Here is a 16,102-nt window from a genome sequence, read left to right as displayed (position 1 = left end):
GTTTTTAGCAGATTAGATGAGGGATATACTTACATATTCTTTCTGTGTTTACCTTCTTGATATTCTGGTTACATTTTTTAAAAAATATTCAGATGAAATTTACCATAAATAATTTGTTTTAATCCCAATTGTTTTGTAAATTGTACACACATTAAATAAGTAAATGATAATTATCAATGTAGATAACAGTAGTAAAGATTAGCTAGCTTTCCTGACATAATGATCATTAACATTCCGCATGATTAGCATTATCCCTATAAAACTTTTACTGGTTAAAACTAATGGTAATTTTAGAAATCAGCAGTCTATATTGTTCAAATTGTCTTTACAATTCTAGAAGATTCCAAATAAAAACCTTTTTTATTTTTAATATTGATCCTCAACATGCATATAAAAACATATTGCCAGTATGGAAATATTAAAACAACATTCCCAATTTGTTCTCTATACCTATGAATTTGTTTCTCTTTTGTTTATTCATTTATTTTGTTTATTTATTTATTTGTTTAGATTCCAGGTATAAGTGACCTAATATAGTGGGTGATCACTTCTAAGGTATGCAAATGTATAATCACTATGTTGTATTCCTAAAACAAATACAATATTTTATGTCAACTACAATTGAAAATTACATTAAAAAAAAGACTGAAAAAAAATTCCCCCAAATTAACATTCCCCTTGAGGAATGCATCATATTTAAAATTTTTAAAAATATATATTTTATTGATTTTTTATAGAGAAGAAGGGAGAGGAATAGAGAGCTAGAAACATCGATCAGCAGCCTCCTGCACACCCCCCACTAGGGATATGCCCACAACCAAGGTACATGCCCTTGACCGGAATCGAACCTGGGACCCTTCAGTCCACAGGCCGATGCTCTATCCACTGAGCCAAACCGGTTAGGGCATATTTCAATTTTATACTTGTTTATTCTTTAACAAATTGCTTTTTTGATTGCAAAAGGTGGCTGCTTATCAATATTAATGACTGATCTAGCTTAGTACATGCTAAAGATCAAATCTTGGTTCAGGACATTAGGTTATTGCTTAAAAGGGCTAAATCTCAGTTCTCTAATTTGCATAATGAGGTAGTTGGGCAAGATGGCATTAAGGATGCTTAGAGGTTTAAATTTAAAAACTTTATAAAAGGCAATACCTTAACATGTACATTTCTGGATTATAGAAGTTACAAAATAATGATCCTAGCAGGGGAATTAACAGATCAGTATAATTCCCTCATTTTATAGCTAAAGAAAAGAAGACACAATAAGGTTAAAAGGCCACATAGCCAGTTAATTTCAGTGTCTGAATTAGAACCTGTAATAGGCAAAACTATGTCCTAAAAGAGATGATCTGCTATAGTCTGTGCTAAGGAGATTTTATTAATAACTAGAGGCCCAGTGCACGAAATTCGTGCATGGGGGTGTGTGTCCTTTAGCCCAGCCTGCACCCTCTCCAATATGGGACCCCTTGAGGGATGTCCACCTGCCCGTTTAGGCCTGATCCAGGTAGGATGGGGCCTAAATGGGCAGTCGGACATCCCTCTCACAATCCAGGACTGCTGGCTCCCAACTGCCTTCCTGATTGCCCCTAACCACTTCTTCCTGCCAGCCTGATCACCCCCTAACCACTCCCCTGACATCCTGATTGATGCCTAACTGCTCCCCTGCCATCCTGATTGCCCCTAACTGCCCTCCCCTGCAGGCCTGGTCACACGTAACTGCCCTCCCCTGCAGGCCTAGTACACCTCAACTGACCTCCCCTCCAGGCCTGGGTCCCCCTCAACTGCCCTTATCTGTAGGCACAGTTGCACCCAACTTCCCTCCTCTGTTGGCCTGGTCACCCCTAACTGCCCTTCCATGCAGGCTTGATCGCCCCCAACATCCCTCTTCTGTCGGCCTGGTCGCTCCCAACTGCCCTCCCCTGCTGACCATCTTGTGGTGGCCATCTTGTGTCCACATGGGGGCAGCCATTTTTAACCACATGGGGGCAGCCATCTTGTGTGTTGGAGTGATGGTCAATTTGCATATTACTCTTTTCTTAGATAGGATAGAGGCCTTGTGCACTGGTGGGGGCTGGATGGTTTGCCCTGAAGGGTTTCCTGGATCAGAGTGGCGGTTCCCTTGGGGCATGGTGTGGCATGGGAGAGGGGCCTGTGGTGGTTTGCAGGCTGGCCACGTCCCCTGGCAACCCAAGCGGAAGCCCTGGCATCTGGGATTTATTAATCCTATCTAATAAAGAGGGAATATGCTAATTGACTCTCATGCCATCCAAAGATGGCAGGGCCCACAGCCGATAAGGAAGGAATATGCTAACTGACTTCCATGCCCTCAAAGATGGTGGCACCCACAGCCACAAGATTGTGGCACCCAGTCCCCTCAGCCCCACCAGGGCTGCAGAGGCATGGCCTAGGAGGGCCTTGCTGTTCTGTGAACCTGCCTCAGGAGTCTCCCAGGGCCACCCGAGGCTCAGGTAACCAGGGCTGGCTGAGGCTTGCACTGCTAGCAGTGGCAGCAGCAGAGGTGTGATGGGGGCATCACCTTCCCCTGATAGCTGGGTCGCCTCCCACCCCTGAGGGCTCCTGTACTGTGAGAGGGGGCAGGCCGGGCTGAGGGAGCCCCCTCAAGTGCATGAATTTTCATGCCCTGGGCCTCTAGTCTTCTACAATTGAAACTTTGTAGCCTTGAGCGGAGCCAAGCCTCCAACATGCTCTGTGGCCACAGCCATTTCTGTTGGGATTTATTTATCTTCTATAATTGAAACTTTGTAGCCTTGAGTGGAGGCCTGGGCCCGCCAGGGTGTGCGGAAAGCTTGGTTTCCTCCATTGCTGGAGAAACCCAAGCCTCCTGCTCGCTCTGTGGCCACAGCCATCTTGGTTGGGTTAATTTGCATACTCGCTCCTGATTTGCTGGTGGGAGTGACTTGTGGTTGTAGTGGAATGATGGTTAATTTGCATATTACTCTTTTATTAGATAGGATGATTATAGAATGCTGTATTACAATAAAAGTATTAGTTAACATCCAAATTTGTTAAAGTATGATTTAAATAGATTACCAAAATTAATATTTAAAATCACCTGTTTTCTCATTGCTTTTTGAGAGCTATACAAATTACAGGGCAGGAAATTTCTGAGAAAAAATAATTCTTCAAGACTAATTTCATATATTCTATTTAGAATAATTTTTATGTGACCTACAAATCTTTCTGATATAACTTAGATAAAAAGTGCCATACTTAGATTATGTACTTTATTTTCATTTCAATGGAACTTAAGCAACAACTACTAAGATTACTGATTAAAACTGGAAAAATCAGATTCAGCAAACGCTGTCACTTCTATTTTCTATTGGGTATCTTCAACATCCAGTAAAGATTAAATTAACAAAATGCAGAAAGCCTGGTAAGATTGTCTATAGTTATTCATTATTTAGTGAATACTTGATACTTATTAGTTGTTGAGTGTTCTGTTGATGAAATATATTATGAGAGTTGCAAGTTACTGTACAATCTAAAAGTGTCATTGAGAAAATATATTGCTATATTTATCTTCATTCATTAAAATATAAATTATTTTAAAACAAGAAATTAGACTGTGACTAATGTTACTAAATACCCCAAGTGACCCAAAAGTTGCATCTTGCATGACTGATATTATATTTCAAAGACCTATAAAGAGGAATAAATGGCACAGTCTTATAGGCAAAGAAAAGTGAGGAGTGAGAGTTAGATAAAAGAAGCAGAAGAAAGACAGAATAAGGTCATAAAGAAAACTGCCTCCTGGCTCGTAAATAATAGAAATATAAATGTCAAATGAACTTTATTATATGGTGTAGGTAGCCTGATAAAAATTTAGAAGGAAAGTAAGTGTTATTGTGAAGAAAAGGCCACCTATTCTCTGTCATTGAAGGCAGTTATTCAAGTTTACTGACATTCCAGACCTTATGGCATTGGCTTTCAATTGCCAGCTTGTGCCAAGCTCCTAGTGCTTGTCTTTTTCAAAATGAAAGACAGCATAAGAGATTGCTTTGCTCAGAATGGCCTGTTTTTGAGTGATAAACCTCTATCTAATCCATATTAGATTTAAGATACCAAAAATACAGTCATCTTAGATGTTCTCACCCAAATAGAATCCTGTAAATGTCGTCAAGTTTTCAACTTTAGAGATATACTTTTCATTTTGATCCATGACTTTGTGACTTTTTATTTAGATTATCTCTAATATAAATCCTTCATTGCCTTCACAAAACCTAGATACCACACAGTATAAGTTATTTTTCAATTGGTCTGTGTTGTGATTGCATTTCCTGTATAGAAAGTTGGATATGACAAGATGGTATAGTAAGATTTGTTTCACCCATTTTCTTATTATGATATATATATATATATATATATATATATATATATATATATATTTAAACTTTCATAAGCTTGAATAGAGCAAAACTGTCTTTTCAAAAGCATGTCAGTTTAAGTGATAAAATTAATGTATATTACAGATCATATGCCACTAGATCACTGTTTATATCTGTCTAAGCTCGTTTAGTATACTAACTATTATCAAGCGTGCCTTATTCTTTCCCAAGCAATGGCAGACAGCTGAACACTTGGGTAAAAACCATTCTTTGTAATCTACTTATATACAATTTATTTATATAACACATCAAGGGCTGAAATAAGTTGGTAGTCAGAGACAGTATTCATAAATGCAGTGATTTTCCTTTGAGAATGAAAAAAATGTGATGTTAATATTATTGTTAGCTTAAAATATTACTCTACATGAATACATTTTTTATTTCAATAGAAGGATAAATCTATATATCATTGTCACTTGGCAAGGCAATGAAAGTTGGCAGGCATTTGTCTTATACCTCTAAAATCTAGGACCACTGAGTCCAGTCCCTTTCACCAAGTGAAACATGATAAAAATGATCATTGATAATATCACTCCTGAGACACATTGATTAATTTTCCTTTCTATATGTGACTTCAATTTTGCTGAGCTGATACAAATTTTTTATTTAATTACTTTACTCCCTCCACCCTCATGAACTGACAGTACATTACAGGCTAAGAATGAACACAGTTTTAGGAAGCTATACTTCAAATATATAACAAGCAGAGAGAGAATTGGCCTGGATGGATAATTAACAACTAAAGGACCATAGCTCCTCTTTCTTAGGTTCAGTGCTTTTCTCATTTTTTTTCACATAACAATATTAACAAAATTACAGCCTTTACTTTTATTTTTGTTGTAATACAGGAATTGATATTTGGGTTCCCACAAAAAATATTTTAAAGAAATATAGAGGACTTATGAAGTCAAATAACCTAGATATTTGGCAACAAACAAAAATACCCAATGAACAGTTATATGGGTAACACTTGCTAAACAGATTTATATAATTTTCTGTGACATACTCTGGAAGAGTATGCACTGCCATCCACATAAAATATATAACCCATTATTATTTTTTTAACAAACTGAATGATATTTTCTTGCTGAATTTTTCAGATGAATAATTGTACATGTATATTAAAATTTTCCTGGGAAAGTATTTGGACAGTTTTATTTTGCCTTCAGATATCTGACCCTCAATGTTCTTAATTATGAAGGGTGGTATTTTAATGATCCATTACTAAGTAATTATTTTATTTAATTTAAAAAAATAATTTTCTATTAAATTTACTGTGGTGACATTGGTCAACATGATCATATAGGTTTCTGGTGTGGGTTTCTATGTTATAAGATCTGTATATTGCACTGTGTGCCCACCACCCAAAGTCAAATCTTCTCCTGTGACCTTATATTAGGACCCCCTTCTCCCCCCAGCCTCTTCCCTCTGGCAAATACCACTCTGCTGTTTGTGTTAATAAGTTTCAATTTTATATCCCACATGAGTGAAATCATATGGTTCTTAGCTTTTTCTGACGGACTTATTTCACTTAGGATAATATTCTCAAGGACCATCCATGTTGTTGCAAATGGCAATATTTCATCCTTTTGTATGGCTGAGTAGTATTCCATTGTGTATATGTACCACATCTCCTTTATCCAGTCCTCTATTGCAGGGCACTTTGGTTGTTTACATGTCTTGGCCACCATGAATAATGCTGCAATCAACATTCGGGTGCATATGTCTTTGTGAATATGTTTTTTAGTTTTTCAGTATATACAGGAGAGGGATTGCTGGGTCTTATGGTAGCTCTATTCTTATTTTTTTTTTTTTTTAGGAATCAACAGACTACTTTCCATAGAGGTGGTAGCAGTCTACATTCCCTCCACAGAGATTGAGGATTCTCTTTTCTCCACAACCTCTCCAACACATGTTATTGCTTGTCTTGCTGATAATAGCCAATCTAATAGGTGTGAGGTGATATCTCATTGTAGTTTTAATTTGCATGTCCCCGATTGCAAGTGAGGTTGAACATCTTTTAATATATCTATTGGCTGTTGATATGTCTTCTTGGGAGAGGTTTATTTTCAGGTCCTCTGTCCACTTTTTAATTGGGTTGTTTGTTTCTTTGGTGTTGATTTTTATGAGTTCTTTATATATTTTGGAAATTAAACCTTTTTGGGAGCTACTCTTTGCACATATCATCTCCTAACAAAGAGGCAACCACTAGGTGATTCTTTTTAAAGTTTCATAGTTTTCTTTTTTTAATTTTACCAATTGTCTACTTTCAGAATTAGATATTTACTAATCAAACGTTCAACTAATAATTACTCTAATATTATCCCATACTAACTGTCTCCGCAGATCAAGACAAAATTTATCATTTCTCTTAGTACTCTAGTCAATCAAATTGGTCTTCCACTTTTTATAACATGTAATTTGATTACTGGTAGAGGATCAATCAAAGTGTGTTGCCAGGGAAAGATTAATTACTTCTTTTTGTGAATTAATTAGTACCATATTAGAGTGCTAAGCAAACCTGATCTAGCAAAAGATAAATGAATGTCAAAGAGATGTTAACCTGAGCTATAGTTTGGCAGAGAGATTTATCATTTTTCCATTCATGAAAAATAATCCCTCCTTATTTTAAATGTAGAACTTCTTTAGTCCTAAATACTCTTGGAACTCTATTTTTTTTTTTTCTTTTGTATCACAGAAATTTGTAATGTGAAAGAGAAAATAACTTTTTTCAAAGATGATGAAATTTTCCATATAAGTATTACTTTAAGCTCAAATTTTAGAACTAGACCAACTGTAACATTTTCAGATAAAGTGACTTAATGTGTGAAATTACCATATCTAGGAAAAGGTTTTTAAAAAATGCATATGACATAACTTTGTCAGTTAAAGAAAATTAAAACATTGATTAAACTAAGACCTTTCCCCTCTTCAGTTAGGAGAATTTTCTCTGAAAATGAACTGATTTATGGCTGGTAAACTGAAGACTGACTTATTGATTTGAATCTGTTTAAAAACATTCTCTTTCACCATTTCTCTTCCAAAGAATCATGCATGTTATCTATGATCATTGAAATTATAATATGCCAATAGATTTTTAGAAATTTAGAAGGTACCCTTTTCTTAATCAACCATAGTGAGAGAGTGGCAATGCATTATTTATTTAAGAGAACACACACAGAGACACACACACACACCTGATTTCATATATATGAAATATTTAAAAATCTCTGACGTTTAGCATGGTAAACTTTACTAATATTTCCATGTGTCAGAACTTAGCCCGACTTATAATATCAAAGCAATGTTTTACAAAAAACAAAACTTGGGAATCATGTTTAACTCTTCTCTTCATAAATTAGATTTTACCTAATGCTACTTATGAATAAGTAGATATGAACACTGAGCCATATGTAGTTTAGTGTTTTTAGAGTATTCCCAAGAGGATCACACTGTCCTCAAATCTCTCAACTTATACCATATCTTAATATATAAAATGCCCAGCACTACACAGTCACACCCTGTTCTCTACTAGGGCCACACCCTTGGATATCTCCACAAGAGCCTTTGAAAATGCAAAGACATTACCTGTTAGAGTATCCATAATAACCTGGAACCAACCAATAACACTGTTTATGAATTGGACATCTGTTTGTTTGTTTCTACCAAAATAGCTAGCTTCGAAGAGCAGGGTCCATTGGAAATGGTACACAGTATTTGATGGGGCTATCGTGGGAGGAAAGCTCTGGGACAGAGGCTGTTAAGCAAGAAAGACAAAAACTCATAGGATGGCATTAAGCGACTTTCATACCAAAGGGTAAAGTCAGAAAATTGCAATTGTGAAATTTCAGAATTCAGAAAGCTTTCAAATGGAATAAGACAGAATGTTTTATTAAACTTGTCTCCTAAAAGAGAAATAAATAATTGGATTACATTTTCTTGTTTCTTTAAGGAAGTTAATATTCTTGGCAAAAGACTGGAGAGAATGAATAGCATAATTTTTTCATCTAATCAGCAGATTTTTTTTTTATCAACCTGGGAACTACATGTTAAAGTAGCAATAATAAATCCATTTAACACATTTTGGGGAAATCGTATTCATAAAAGTTTATTTTTATTTGTTTTTGTGAAGTTACAAGGAATTTTCAGAACTATGTACTATTTTGGGCTATAATGAATAGCATTTCTTTTTCTGCTAATGAGCAGAAAAGAAAGCAGATTGAGGATATAATGCATTTCACAATATGAAATGAGATCTGCATAAATTAATTCAATTGCTTAAGGACAACATTTGTTTCCTCCAGCAGTTTACATTCCTGTTTGTGGTGCTATTGACTAACACTTCACAGTTTATTGTCATCTGCTCCGTGTCATAAAGCCCATTATAATGTACTGTTTCAGAGCTATAGAGTTTCTTTTTTAAGAATCAATATATCTTATCATCTGTATTAATCTAAGGAAATTATTTTCCTATGACAAAGTTTGTATCAGCTATTTTTTCCTTTTAACTCAAAACAAAACACACACATACACTATATTAAAAATATTACTAATATACCATTTTAGGATAATACAACTTTACGTAATCAAAATATTATTTTGGAACATAGTTTAGAGGGAAGTTTTAGGTCCAGTGGGAGAATAGGTAGTTGATATTACTCATAGTAAAAATAAACTTAAAAATTGACCCATTAATATTTTAGACATATACAGAAATGGACATTAATTGTTAATTACCTCTGTCCTTTGCATAAGCTTATTAAAATAGAAAATAGCAAAAATATATTATTTTATTACTATCATTAGTGCCTATAGCTATCCCGATTTTAAAATAAATCCTAATTAATAAAGAACTTTGTTAACTTACATTTTTCCATTGCCTCATCCTGTAATTATGAACAAAATATTTAATGATCAAAATAACAGTGCCAATATGATTAGAGGAGAGAAATGCTTAGTCCTTGGTAGAAATAAGCTATAAAAAAAACCAGCTCTTAACTATATTAGCACATGCATTGTTGCTAACCCTTGCACTCATTTTTAAAATATATTTTATTGATTTTTACAGAGAGGAAGGGAGAGGGATAGAGAGTTAGAAACATCCATGAGCTGCCTCCTGCACACCCTCTACTGGGGATGTGCCTGCAACCAAGGTACATGCCCTTGACTGGAATAGAACCTGAGACCCTTGAGTCCACAGGCTGATGCTCTATCCACTGAGCCAAACCAGTTAGGGCAACCTGTCCACTCTTAACTGTAAATAAAATCAGGTCCTGTAAAGAGCTCTTCATGTGAGTATTTTTAAAACAGCTACTTATTATCTAATCTAATAATAGACAAATATGCAAATTGACCATACCTCCAACACACCCACAAGCCACGCCCACAAGCCACACCCACCATCCAATCAGAGCGAGTATGCAAATTAACCCAAACCAAGATGGCTACAGCCACAGAGAGCAAGGTTTCCTAGGTAATAGAGGAAGCCAAGCTTTCTGCCAGCCGTTGCAGGCCTAAGCCTCCATTCAAGCTACAAAGTTTCAATTATAGAAGGTAAACAAATTCAAACAATTGGTGGCAGAATGGAGCTTGAGAGAGTAGGCCAGGGTTGCCACCGGCAACAGGGGAAGCAAAGCTTTCCACACACCCTGGCCGGGCCCACCCGCTTAAGGCTACAATGTTTCAATTATAACCCCAACACAAATGGCTTCGGGCCTCGGAAGGAGCCCCAGGCTTGGCTCTGCTCCAGGCTACAAAGTTTCAATTGTAGAAGGAAAATAAATTCCAGATACCAGGGCCTCCGCTTGCGTTGCCAGGGGGCGTGGACCACCTGCAAACCACCACAGGCCCCTCGCTCAGGCCGCCCCACGCCCCAAGGGAACCCCACCCTGATCAGGGACACTCTTCAGGGCAAACCAGCTGGCCCCCACCCCTGTACCAGGCCTCTATCCTATCTAATAAAAGAGTAACTATGCAGATTGATCATCACTCCAACAGACAATATAGCTGCCCCCATGTGGTCAAAGATCCTGCCCCCTTGTGGACACAAGATGGCCACCACAAGATGGCCAGCAGGAGAGGGCAGTTGGGAGGCACCCGGCCTGCAAGGGAGGGCAGTTGGAAGGCACCCTGCCTGCAAGGGAGGGCAGTTAGGGGTAACCAGGCCGGCAGAGGAGGTAAGTTGGGGGCAAACAGGCTGGCAGCGGAGTGGTTAGGGAGTGATCAGGCTGGCAGGCAGAAGCGGTTAGGGGCAATCAGGAAGGCAGGCAGGCAAGCAGTTGGGAGCCAGCAGTCCTGGATTGTGAGAGGGATGTCCGACTGCTCTGGGATTGGGCCTAAACGGGCAGTCGGACATCCCTTGAGGGGTCCCAGATTGGAGAGGGTACAGGGTGGGCTGAGGGACTTCCCCCCTCCGTGCACAAATTTCGTGCACCGGGCCTCTAGTTATATATAATTTATCATATGTAATTGGGATCAATAAACCTGTATTGGATATTGTAAATGTTTCATAATTTCTGACACATACAAAATCTGCCCCTTTTACTATCAATAATATCCCATCTTGGTCTCATTCAGTTTGAAATTTTATTTTATTGTAGATCCACACTGTGGATGCTTACTCTGAGTTTATTCTTTCATTGTTAGCTTTGCAATCTCTAAGAAAAGTTCTTAGTAACATAGCATGTTCAAAGGAATCAACTCTCTTTATAGAAATGATGCTAATTTCAACTTCATATTATCTGTTAAGCAGGAAGTAATAGGCCTACAATTAAAACAATAATGTATGGAGTAAATAAAAGACCAAGGATACTTAGTTTAATACATATTTGTTACTTATGATCATATTCTTATTAGAGATTGACTCTGAGTTTATTGTGGTGGTGGATATAGTCACAACTAGAAATCATTATATCCTCATGTACACAGTAAATGAAAGGCAGATTAGTGTTGCATGTTATAGAATTTTTCATTCTCAGAATGAACAGTGATAAATTATTGTAAGTATAAAATTGAATATAGGCATAGCAGATGTTTAGGACTTTCTGGAATGGTGACTAAAAGTCTCTAAAGTGTTTATATTGAAACACCTTTAATATCCAATATCTACTCTTGTAGAGAGAAAACAGTTGATGTTGTTATCATTGGTTCTGTATATTTAGATTACATCTTGATGTTCAACCACTTGATTTCCCTTATTTTTTGGAGTTTCAAAAATAGAAGATTAAAACATGATGATGGGGAAGCCATTTTGTTCTCAGAACAACATGCTTTATTTGAATTATGCACCCATACAAACCTTAGTGATCAAAATAGCTTTTCAAAATTTCTATTTTCTATTAATTTCTTTCATATGTTTATTCTCATTACTTGGTCTCTTTTCTTCATGTTGGTTTATGCCTATGTCTCTTCTCACATATATGGTATGCTCTTTTGTACCTATACACTTTTATGAATAGGAAACATATCTGGAGCAAATTATAATTATTGGAAATAAGAATATTTTGAGATATTTATAACCTTACCAAATTTTGTATTTTGTACAATTATCAGGAAGCAGGATGTTTAATACATTTAAAGGTAATAAATTTAATGAAGTTCTCCATTTAGCTTCATGATCTTTTTTAACAATTAAAAGTCTTTGGATTTTATAAAATATAGCCTTTTATGCCTTTAGTATGGAGACTAAATCTGAATCTTTTTATAAACAGTAACATGGCATAAGACATGTGTTCAGTACATCATTGAAAATCTAAAACCAACTACTCTGCATTGGAGTCAGGATCTCTTATCTCCTTAAAAAATGAATTTTATATGGTTCTTATGAGAAAAATAAACCTAAAAATAATTTTCATGAATTATAAAAATTTGTATATATGCAAATAAATGAATAAAATAAAATGGCTGGTTATGTACATATAAATACATATATATGGAGATATAAAGAAAAAAACCCTAGCTATGACTAAACAAAATGACTATGTTAAATTTCATAAATAGTTTTATTCAAAATACATATGATCACATATTTCAAATACTGTAAATGGATGTATATTGGCCTCCTAGATAATTTAGTATTTTTACCCTTTAAAAATGTGTAACGCATATTAACATTATTAAATAGCCAGTGTTATTATGGCTACAGTTGTTTAACTTGCAAACAATAAACCCATTTGTACTTCAGGAAAAGAGAGGTATAACTTACTGGATTCAGGATCAGAGTTGCCATCCCCTTCAGTGCGGTTGTTGGGTGCAGCATGATCAAAATACCCCTCCTGAAGATAACCAAGGGGCAGAGCATGGGATGTGCTGGGAAGACTGCCTGCATCATGGTCTCCCAGTCTGCCATCACTGCTGCTTTCCTGAGAGCCTTCTGGTAGGTGAAATGTGACACGCCGCTGGGACTGAAAGGAAGAAAGCAAATTACAGGATTTCAGCAATGATCTGAATAATTGCTTAATGCAGCCAATTTAGAAATACATTATTTCAAGTATCTAGTGAAGTCACACTAACATTATGTTGATTTGGGAACAATTTCAGGCTTCTGTGAACCTGCTGCACCTGGCAACAGAGTTGCTTTCATTATATTTTGAAACAAGGCACATCCAGATGCAGAATAAAGTCAACTTGCTCTAAAGCAAGAAGCTGTCAGCCTTTATAGATATTCAAGCACATTGAAAATTCTTATAATCATTTCAACATTGATTTATTGAGTGACTATTTGACAATTATTCATTTTTTAAATAATAAGCATGAATAAATATAACAAAATGTTATTGCTGTATCTATAAAATTCTGGTGGGCTAAAACAGTAAATATAAACAAATTTATTCAATCAGGTAGGTTTAGAAAATTTAAAGTATAAATCATCTTTTCAAAGAAATTAGAGGCAATATTTTGAATCGGAATTCATTTAAATTGATTCTACACTTTAAAAAATAAAAACAATTACACGGTATGGATAACAGTTGATACCAAATATTCAAGACAACCAGTAAGGGTGATAACTCCACCAGAAGTAGCTGTATTTTGTTTACAGCAACTTTATATGTAGTAGCTAGTCTACAAAGATATCCTCTGCAATGGATATTCATATTTCTTCATATTCATACCCTTATGTAGTACTCTACCACACTAATTATGGGGAGGCCCTCTGTAACCAAACCTTGCAGCTTATGTTTTGCTCTCTTGGAACACTCACTGTGGGGGAAACCAGATGCACTGAAAGAAGTCTGACTAGTAGGAGACTGCCATACTATAAGAAAGCTCAAGCTGTGTGGAAATACTGCATAGAAACAAAGTACAATAGACAGAGAGGCCCAGCTGTTCCAGCCACTGTAGTTCAGGTGCTAAATATGAATGTGAAGAACCCATTCTGTTCATTACAGTTTTGGGCCTCATTTGAGTCATCCCAGCCATCTCCAACCATTTAATTAATCCCATTTTAGTCACCAGCCATTGTGGAGCAGAGATAGTTACCTCGGCTGTGCACAACCCCAATTCTTGACTTAAAAAAATGTAATGTACAATTGATTTTCTTTTATGCTTCAAAGATTAGGAATAGTTTGCTATGTAACAATAGACCAACCAAAATACTTCACTACTATCAGTAGGCAATATACATTTAAGATATAATTATTTAAGAAATCTATACAAAGCAAAGTGAAATAAGCCAGTCAGAGAAAGAAAAATACCATATGATTTCACTTATATGTGGAATCCAATGAACACAATAAATAAACAAAATAAAAACAGATTCATTGATAGAACAGACTGACAGCTGTCAAAAGGCAAGAGACGCTGGGTAAAATAGGTAAAAAGTGTAAGCAAAAAAATACAACAACTTATAGATAGATAATAGTGTGGTAATTGCCAGAGAGAAAAGGTGGTGAGAGGAGGTAAGAGAGGTTGAAGGGAGGATAAATGGTGATGGAAGGAGACTTGACTTGGGGTGGTGAACACACAATGCAATATACAGATGATGTATTATAGAATTGTACACCTAAAACCTATGTAATTTTATTACCAATGTCACCACAATAAATTCAATAAAATATAGGGATTAAAAAATAATTTCCGACCATTAAAAACAATGTTGGGAACCAAGATGGCGGCATAAACAACTAAACTGCCGCTGCGCACAACAATTTCAAAAATGCAACTAAAAGACAAAACATCTACCACCCAGAATAACAGGAAAGCTGGCTGAGTGGTAAATTTACAACTAAGAAGGAAAAAGAAAGGAGAACAAATGCGGAAAAGCTGAGGTACGGATGCACGCAAGGCGGGCTGATGGCGGGTGATGGGGCACAAGGCTTTTTTCCAACCCAAAGAGAAATAAGCTCCCAATCACTCTGAAATCCAGTTTCTGGGGACACGCGGGGGACCCAGACACCTACGGGGAGAAGCTGGACTCTCGGCCATCAGGTTGGAAAGTGAGAGTGACTTTCTTGCAGAGGTGCGCCCAGCAATCAGTGTTTATTGTGCTGGAGCATGGGACACGGGGACTTGGAAATGCGGAAAGGCAGAGAAGGCTGACGGCAGCCATTGCCACTTGCCACGCCCTAGCCTAGTGATGCCCTGAGACCCCCCCACCCCGCCCTGAGACCCCACCCTGCACATCCTACAAACCTTCCCAGGCTCCACACAGCGGCTTTTGCATATAAATGGCCTGTTCTGTGGAAGCTTAACCAAATAAACTGCAGCTCCTGTCAGACTGCTCCAAAACCGCCAAACCCCAAGCAAAGGGGAGAAAACTGTAGTTCTTGCTGTAGCTCCTGCTGGGTGGCCTCAGACAGTAGCTGACCTGCACCCCATTGGAGATCCAGAATCTAGGGTATCCATTTTTGGTGCAAACAATATCTAGGTTTAGGGACTTATATTAAAATGAATAAGTTATCATAGGACCTCCATTATCCAGAACCAGTCCTCTGGCAGCCTCAAACTATTAAAAAAACAGCAATGCCAGGAGAAGTAAAAGGCATGCAAATTGCTAAAATACTTATCACTAAGTTCATGCTCAAAATCATATCTACCTTACTGTGTTTTAACAATTTGGGTTATCTTAGGCTTCAACTCAAAGTGTGTTTGAAGGGTTGGTAGCTGCTAGAAACAAAACCATAGACAGAAAGAGAAATTTCCACCAATTATCCCTAGATCTGCCTTCTGTAGATCCGTATAATAAGTGTGATTCTTCTTCTACATGACAAACCTTCCAGTGTCTGAAGATAATTCAGCCTCATGTACTAATATTCCAATTCCATGTTAACATCCCCATCCTAATTTGGCATGGTTTTCAGACCTTTTACCATCTTACTACCATTTTTCCTTTTTGTCCATGTAATTTATTTACATAATTAACAAAGTCAGATCTTGAGTATTCAATTCTTTATTGCTGCTGATATATGGTTTTGAGAGATGATGGATTTATAGATCACATAGGATACAAATAATTATTTTTATAAGATTAGTCAATAGTTAACATTTCCTGGTTATTAAATTATTTGAAAATTTGTTTCTATGATAGAAGCCACAAGTTTTTTTGTTTTGTTTGTTTTTCTGTCTGTCACCCAGTGGGTTGAGCTGGGCCTCCTTGGAGAAGCCACAAGTTTTGTTTTGAACATTGCTTTGTCTCATATGATATTTCTTTATATTTGCAAAATATTTTTTCATCGTCATAGTTATACAACATG

At 36.7% G+C, this 16,102-nt stretch overlaps 1 protein-coding gene across 6 annotated transcripts in view; it reads right to left on the bottom strand.

The window, feature by feature from the left end:
* PCDH11X (protocadherin 11 X-linked) overlaps positions 1 to 16,102 on the bottom strand; it is a 1,077,187-nt gene that overhangs the window by 337,032 nt on the left and 724,053 nt on the right. For all 6 annotated transcript variants that reach the window (XM_054719537.1, XM_054719583.1, XM_054719637.1 and 3 more), the window contains one exon: positions 12,616 to 12,814. In XM_054719537.1, coding sequence (XP_054575512.1) covers positions 12,616 to 12,814 — 199 coding nt within the window. The remainder of the gene's footprint in view (positions 1 to 12,615; positions 12,815 to 16,102) is intronic.

Source organism: Eptesicus fuscus, chromosome 1 (genome assembly GCF_027574615.1).
Source record: "Eptesicus fuscus isolate TK198812 chromosome 1, DD_ASM_mEF_20220401, whole genome shotgun sequence".
Lineage (NCBI taxonomy): Eukaryota > Metazoa > Chordata > Mammalia > Chiroptera > Vespertilionidae > Eptesicus > Eptesicus fuscus.
This window is presented reverse-complemented; position numbering and strand designations above follow the sequence as displayed.